At 37.3% G+C, this 8,241-nt stretch overlaps 1 protein-coding gene and 1 long non-coding RNA gene across 2 annotated transcripts in view; both read right to left on the minus strand.

Annotated features, from left to right (window-relative positions):
* Positions 1–7,433, minus strand: part of LOC126372544 (transmembrane protein 64) — a 38,889-nt gene extending 31,456 nt beyond the window's left edge. The window contains exon 1 of the mRNA XM_050018364.1: positions 6,739–7,433. Coding sequence (XP_049874321.1) covers positions 6,739–7,278 — 540 coding nt within the window. The 5' untranslated portion in view covers positions 7,279–7,433. The remainder of the gene's footprint in view (positions 1–6,738) is intronic.
* LOC126372600 (uncharacterized) overlaps positions 1–8,241 on the minus strand; it is a 209,997-nt gene that overhangs the window by 121,762 nt on the left and 79,994 nt on the right. The window lies entirely within an intron of this gene.

An 8,241-nucleotide genomic window follows, 5' to 3' on the forward strand; every position in this document is an offset into this window, starting at 1 on the left:
ACCCCAGTGATTTAGATAAGGTTTTCTTGGGAAGCATGCTCCATCTTCTTTTCTATCGTGTGGGTTGTGAGGTGATTTACCAACCTCATCAACCCTGGTGACAGAGTTACTATTGAGCCGCCAAAGGCCCCTGACATGACTCATATAACGACCACGTACTTACATCAGTAAGTAACCGGGACTAACGGCTTAACGTGCCTTCCGAAGCACGGATCGTGTTACTTTCAGACAATCAGGTGATCAGCCTGTAATATCCTAACCAAACTAGGGACCACAAAGTAATTTTTGTGATATGTCCCCACCGGGAATCGAACCCAGGACCTCCGGATCGTGAGCCCAACGCTCAACCACTGGACCACGGAGGCCGTTAAAATCCATTTTAGTCTACATCAGTCAATATGAAGTAACATATCGCCCATTAGATAGTCCATCAACGCATATGTGGCAGAAGACATGAGGTAAATGCCTAAGGCTTCCGGGATTCATATAAACTATGTATATTATAGATAGTTTAATGTCAGTTACATTGTAAGTATTAGATAAATATAGTTTACCTCTGTAACCGTTTCTTTCTTTCGTATAGTATTTACATGGCTTTATCATGGTAACTTTTAAAGTTTCACGCACTTTCTACATAGGAAACTATATTTAACGGCTAGAAATAAGAGAAGAAAGTAAATTTATAATGTAGGTAATAATAAAAAAATAATAAAAAAGTTAATTTGGTAAAATCTACGACACACATATATATTTACAACATTAAAATATACACATTACATTAATATTTAGTAGTGGCTTTGTGTATTGTTTTTCACCTTATTTAATATTTAATCACGCATGGACACGTTCAGCTGCTTGTCTTCCCGGGCATGTCGTAAAATCCGACAGAGGGATTGTGTCCTCTAAATGACGAGCTAATGTTATGGGCGATAGGCTGATCCCTTATCACCATAAGGTTCATCATAATCCATCTTAGGACTTCGTATCAACAGTGGCTGCAAAGTTGTCTTTGAATACTTGTGGCTCTGCCCACCCCATTAGGGATTACGGGCGTGAGTTTATGTATGTATGTATGGACGTGTTAAAAATAATTTAGCATTACCATGTTTGTTCTTTTCTCAAGTTCTGCAAGTCCAGAGGTGTCTGGTTTATTAAATACGTAAGCGGAACCTCTATCGCTAAATGATTTCACTTTTGCCATATTTTTTTCTAATAATAGCCGAGATTATAGTATTAGTCACTCTGCAATAAAGTCGCCCACGAAAATCATTTTGCTTTCTTTGCCCATTGGCTAACTGAAAATCAGTGTCAGATTGGAATTATTAATCAATGTTTAAAAGGCCTCCGTGGTCCAGTGGTTTGAGTGTTGAGCTCACGATCCGGAGGTCCCTGGTTCACATCCCTGTGGTGATACATCACAAAAATCACTTTGTGATCCCTAGGTTGGTTAGGACACTACAGGCTGATCACCTGATTGTCCGAAAGTAAGATGATACGTGCTTCGGATGGCACGTTAAGCTGTTGGTCCCGGTTACTACTTACTGATGTAAGTATGTAGTCGTTACATGAGCCATGTCAGGGGCCTTTGGCGGCTCAATAGTAACCTTGTCACCAGGGTTAATGGGGTTGGTAATCCACCTCACAACCCACACGATAGAAGAAGAGCAGACATCTAAAACAACCGTCTAAAAATTTCACATCGGCCAATAACCCGACAGAATTAAGTAGACAGCACGTCAAACGGATTGCATACCAGCGAGATGCCTATTTTATTCGCACGGGTTATTCTTTCATTTTAAAATTAACTTGTTGACAATCATCCGTCCCTTTCCTTTTCGGCGGTTAAGAAAATGACGGGTATAACTTAAAATAAAATTAGGTGTCCTCAGGAATCGGGGCCAATAAATAGCATATTCAAAAATAAAATAAATAATACATTTCATTTTCATATAACCACCCATATGAATAAAAATATACAAAACTTGTCGTAATATTGAATCACCCATATGATGTGGGAAATTGACACCACGTTTGCCACGAATAGATATAATAGGCAGTGTGGTAAGTAAAATAATGTCATAACACTGAAACCTGAATGATCATAAGTTACTTTTTATTTTGCACTGTCTATCCAGCTACACTTTTCATTAAATTCATTTCCTATACCTAAAGGTTGCCTGGAAGAGATTGCTACTTTAGCAATAAGGCCGCATGTTGTACTACCAATGTAATTATAATACCTAATGTATTTTAAGCGTTAAACCTAAATGTAATTTAAGCGCAATAAAGAGTTTTTGTTGTTGTTACTGACAAAAACATCAAAAGTACAGAAATGTTTTATCACTCAATCAACAAATCAATGAACAACAGCATCAAACAACAGTTTACCAAGGCTTTAATATGAAGTTGGCAAACCGTGTGTATATACAGGACTGTAATATTACACGAATTAAATGAACTATTATGATTAATTAATGAGTGTAAGTGGAATTAGAGCTAGGGTTGCCACTGTTTCTAGATCTTTGACGAAATTAAGTTGTTATCATAAGAATCACGCTAAAATCAACCAAAAATTCAAAAATAATTATTTTTCAAAATTGGCTTACAAAGTTACCGCTTTTTGAACGTCAAAAATTAAATTACATGTTATGTAACTAGCTGTGAAACTACTACCACATCGGAATCTGCACCGCTGAGGGAAAGACGTGACCAGAAAACCTCCCAGCACAGGGCCCTAGTCCTACTGTTTCATGTTTTCCTTTCTTTCTTTTTAAAACCAGTATGTATTACGTAATTAAATTTATAAACTTAAATACAATGGTATTCCAATTACAGTCGGTGGAAGGAAAGTGAAAAATAAAGAGTTTATGTAACTTTATCACAGAAACAGTGTTTTATGACCGGAGGGGGAATGGAGTATACTCCACCACGCGAGTCCACCACACCACTCCACCACGCTACTCCACTGAGGGTTGGTATAGGCATTTAAAATTAATAATTGCGGGATAATGTTAAGAGCCAACTAAATGAAAAAATAAACATATCATTTATCCAAATGGACGTAAATACAGTTATCTAATATTGTATCGTCACAGTTGGGTGAAACCCTAATTTCTTTTATCTGTGGTCAAATGATAAATGACTGCGCTGAGCCAGTACCCGTTAACAATAACTGGTATTCATCGTAATTACACTTGATTATGACACTTTTCATGGTTACATGATTACAACGAGTTCATTCATGTCCATAATGACATTGATTAAGTTCTTTTTTTGGATGTAATGTGAAAATTGTGTGACGATTGAGTTGTTATTTTAGGAGTTTAGATCATCATTACTAATTTAAGAGCCACGCTCTTGTCGGTGTAGCATTCTCTATGCTAATTTTTAGGGACAAATAGGGCAGTGGTTTTTCTCTTGCCTGCCGCCGAGCAGTACTCTGACTACTCAGAGGCGGAGGACAGGAGTCCTAATCCTAATACGGCATTGAAATAGACTATTCTGGACACCATCGCACTCGCGTCAGACAAAGTACGGAGGAGTTTAGATAATGTTGATTAATGTTATATTATATGATTGAAATAGTTATTTACTAATACTGATACTTATTGTTTTTTACGGTCCTACAATTAACAAAAGACAAATATAACGTAACGTAAGTTCACAACTGAATTCCCAATTGGGCTAGACAGTGGATGAACTGAGTACCCACGCTTCACAAAGCTTTCTGTACGAATATAAAACATAAACAGCCTATATACGTCCCACTGCTTGGGCACAGGCGTCCCCTCAATCAACCGGAGGGGGTATGGAGCATACTCCACCACGATGCTCCAATGCGGGTTGGTTGAGGTGTTTTTACGGCTAATAGCCGGGACCAACGGCTTAACGTGCCCTCCGAAGCACGGAATTATTTACGAACGTACGAATATGTAAGATCAAATTCTATCTCCCGTTCGGGTAGGCAGATACCACGGAATACCACTTATTACGATCCTGACACACCATTTCTTCCACTCTCATAAAAATCTGACGAAGTTGTTGGCACTACTGCCGGGTCTGCATGATAACCGCACCGCGCGTGGCGCGAATTAAATTCTATCTACGTGTCGTAGATGGACGTAAAACGGCTATTGGTCGAAAGCTTCGATGTAATCGCGCCGCGCTTAGCGCGGTTGCCGTGCAGAGCCTTCTTGACTTCAATTGGGTATATGACTGGGTCAAAGATAAATTATAAAATGCCAACCTAGAAATAGAAGCCAGTCTATGATGTTCAAAAATCAATCTAATTATACTTTATGACTTATTTTTGAATTTTGATAACGAATTAAGTAACAATGAGTACGACGTTTGAGCGGTTTTATTGATGACGTCCCAGGTTGGTATTTCCACGCAAACTCCAAAGAAAACTTCCGTTTTGACGTTTCGTGAAGAGTATCTCATTTCTATAGTCTCTGCTTACCCCGGTGGGAAATAGGCGTGAGTTTATGTATGTATGTGTATCTCATTTGAATACGTTGTCAGATATCCAATCGTTCCCGCTCCACGCGTGATTCGTAGAAATGAATAAAAATGTCTGGATGTTGAAGTTGGTATTAGGTATTTCCTGATAATACGCGGCAATTCGATACAATACTTGACGCAGAAACGGAAAACGCGCAGCTAGAAGTTCTTCACTCGATGGACCATGTTCAGCTCATGTTGTGTGAACTGGAGGTGTAGTAGATGGTGGGAGGTCGACGGTTCTATTGCCAAGTGCAAATAGACGTGAGAAGAAAGGTTTTTCGCTCTCAGGGTGTGACTTCTCTTGGCAACGGAGAAGTCAATTGCTGGTTGGCACAGCCACTATCAAGTAACGCTTTTAGTTTATACTATCTGGTTGGCCAATCCCTTGCCTAAGGGATAGGTACATGAAAGCACCTATGAGGCTGGCATGATCACTCAGGGTGTTCAAAGCCTCGTTAAAAATAAGAATAAAAAAAAAGTGCATATACCAGTTTGTTCCTTGTCTAATTCTATTCTACGATACTTAAAGCTAGGAAATGTGTTACATTGGTGAGACGAAGCAAAGGCAAGAAACTGCTAAACAAAATGATCATTATAATAATTATAATACCATAGTTCATGTCCCACTCCCACAGAGAAGGTTACACACGAAAAATTTCAATTGCCCTTCAAGATTATGTCAACAGAAATCCACTTGGGAAATGTTCTAGAAGTAAGAATTATTAAAAGGGGCAATGGGTGGGTTGGACCTTGACATTTAAGTTCAGTCTAGAGGGTTTGGAAATTGGATGGATTTATTTATTATGACCCTTTTATATGATGATTACTGTAGCTTGGTAATGTCACAAAAGTGGTGAATGAATATGGAGAACTTAAGAAGTTTAAGAAAAAATAACTGTTATTTTAGTGTCAGTGTGTGTGTGTAGGTATGTTATGTCGTTTTTAAAATGATGGGCTAATGTAATGGGTGATGGGTGGCACCTGTTTGGATCACAAAAAAAATGTAAAAATGTCTATGGTTTTGGTCACTTTAAAAAAGGTATTGTCATAGACAAAGAGAGAGACTTCCTTATTAGCATCCAAAATGGACGCATAATTAATATCCTTTTATATTAAAATAAATAATTTAAAAAAAACCCAGTGATTTATAAAACATAAATAATAACAATAAGAGTGTAAAATGTGTGAGAAACAATGAATATTTCAAATGTTACTTTATGTGGTTGTTTAATTAAAATACCGGCACACCAAGTCTACATTTAAAACTAGAATGTCACAGGGCCATCACCAAAAGGTTCATCTGCATGATATCCATCCTAATTCTTCATGTCAACAGTGGCTGCAAGTTACCTTGGAGTACTTGGGGCTCTGCCCACCCTATTAGGGATAAAACATAATAATACATACATCATACAAAAAATAAATTTGTAAATAGGTACCTACATATTGTTTTATTTAAATCTTCCATTTGTACATGCTGTGTACACTTTCGATTTTCCTGTTGTAAATTGTTTTAAGAAATAAAATACATTTGTGAATCTAATTACTAAAATAAACTAATCGTCCCTTTATTATTTATAGTATATTGACCTTTATATTACCATTAACAGATAAGGCATTTGTAATAGTCTAGCTAATTAGTATTATCATAATAATATAATTCAAATCAATTCATTATTGCTGTTAATAATAACCTGTTATGGTGAAAGAGCTGACTCTTTCTCAAACTGATTTCATGCGAACAAAAATCAAAATCATTTATTCAATGTAAATATCATGAATAAAACTTGTTAAAGGTCAATTTACATTTTGGAATCTAGGTATATCATTTATAAACCATGATTTATATTTTGATAGTTTTAAACAAGTTCTAATTACCTATGGTATTGAGCTTAATAGCCAGACTGGTTGACTGTGTATGATAATAAATTTATGGAAAAGAAGTATTTAAAAATACATGAATATATCGCAGTTTGATAACTGATTAATATTTAGAATCAGTTCTAATACAATTACTATTTCGGCATTGTCACAGATATGCTATCTTATCCATTCAACAGACATATTATGGCTGATATCAACAGGGATTCCTTGCTGATATTATTTTAATAATGTAAATACCTAATAGCTTCATATCTCAGAAAATAATTGATTTGAACTAAGGACCATATTTTTTTATAATCATATATTAATTAAACTTGTTTTTGAATTAAATAAGAAATAAAAACTTACGGCAAATATCGTGTTCTGCAGCCCAAAGGGTATTGGAGTCAGTCTTGCGAAAAAAACTATTTTGAAGGCCTGAGGGCCCGAGATCACTTTGAGCAGCGCACGCGCCGTCTCGTTCTTCAACAACCGATCCAACGGCAGATAGTTCCGTAACGCTTTCAGCGTGAAATGAGCCACCGCCACACCAAAATTCGCACTCACTACCACAGTACCCAAACCCTTCACAATTCCGAACAAATATCCACTAGTAATAATTAACACTAGGTATCCAATGGTGACCGGAAAGCTCACTACCAAGAACAACCCCATAAACAACAAAAATATCACTCTAGGGTCCTGAGCGTCCACCCAAAACAAAATCGTCTTTAAATACTCCTTGAAGAAGTACAACACCAACACCAAACATGTGAGCAATAAAATCGAAATTATGATGTTGAATAAATAGCTGTACGTCGTTCTATTGTTAATTTTAGCCCATAAACTTTTCTTTCTTGTGACCGCCCCGGGGTCAGGCTGGCACTCTTCGATGTCCACAATTTCCATTGTCTTGAAACTGTTACGAAAAATTAAACAATGTCTATGTTGTAACGCGCGGGGTGTATTTAGACAGGATATCGCTCGCCATGGCCTACTTTCAGCGACTGTTTATTTCGCGCACGGGACAAAAATTTAAGAAATTGACCGTGATCACCCGTCATCAATTCTTTGTTTTGTTTGTTTTGGTTTTCCCCGAAGGGTAAGGCAAAGGGAACTATGCCCATACAGCCATGTCTTACGTATTTTTTTTTTCTTGATGATTAATGAAATGATGAAAGGTGATGAATGATGATGATGAAACCTAAGCCCCCACCCTCGGAGTAGACTCCTACTCCGAACCCCAAACGAATTAACTCAAAAGTCCGCATAAACTTTTGAGCTATGAAGCGGCTTCCCAGCACGAAGCGAAAATAGGCAGATACACTTTGTTCATTGAATACTCCAATATAATAACACTCGCGAATGTCTCCTGACTAACTTAATGCGATCATTAACCACAAAACACCACTTCGTATTAATTATTTAGATTACTCAATGAAGAAAGCAACTGTCCCGTTCCCGTTTCCCGCCGAAAAGCCCCCGTCATCAATTCAATTTGACAAGTGGCAATTTTTTTTTTTTTTTGTTTTGTTTTTCCCCGAAGGGTAAGGCAAAGGGAACTATGCCCATACAGCCATGTCTTACGTATTTTTTTTTCTTGATGATTAATGAAATGATGAAAGGTGATGATGATGAAACCTAAGCCCCCACCCTCGGAGTAGACTCCTACTCCGAACCCCAAACGAATTAACTCAAAAGTCCGCATAAACTTTTGAGTTATGAAGCGGCTTCCCGGCACGAAGCGAAAATAGGCAGATACACTTTGTTTATTGAATACTCCAATATAATAACACTCGCGAATGTCTTCCGACTAACTTAATGCGATCATTAACCACAAAACACCACTTCGTATTAATTATTTAGATTACT

Source organism: Pectinophora gossypiella, chromosome 14 (genome assembly GCF_024362695.1).
Source record: "Pectinophora gossypiella chromosome 14, ilPecGoss1.1, whole genome shotgun sequence".
NCBI lineage: Eukaryota > Metazoa > Arthropoda > Insecta > Lepidoptera > Gelechiidae > Pectinophora > Pectinophora gossypiella.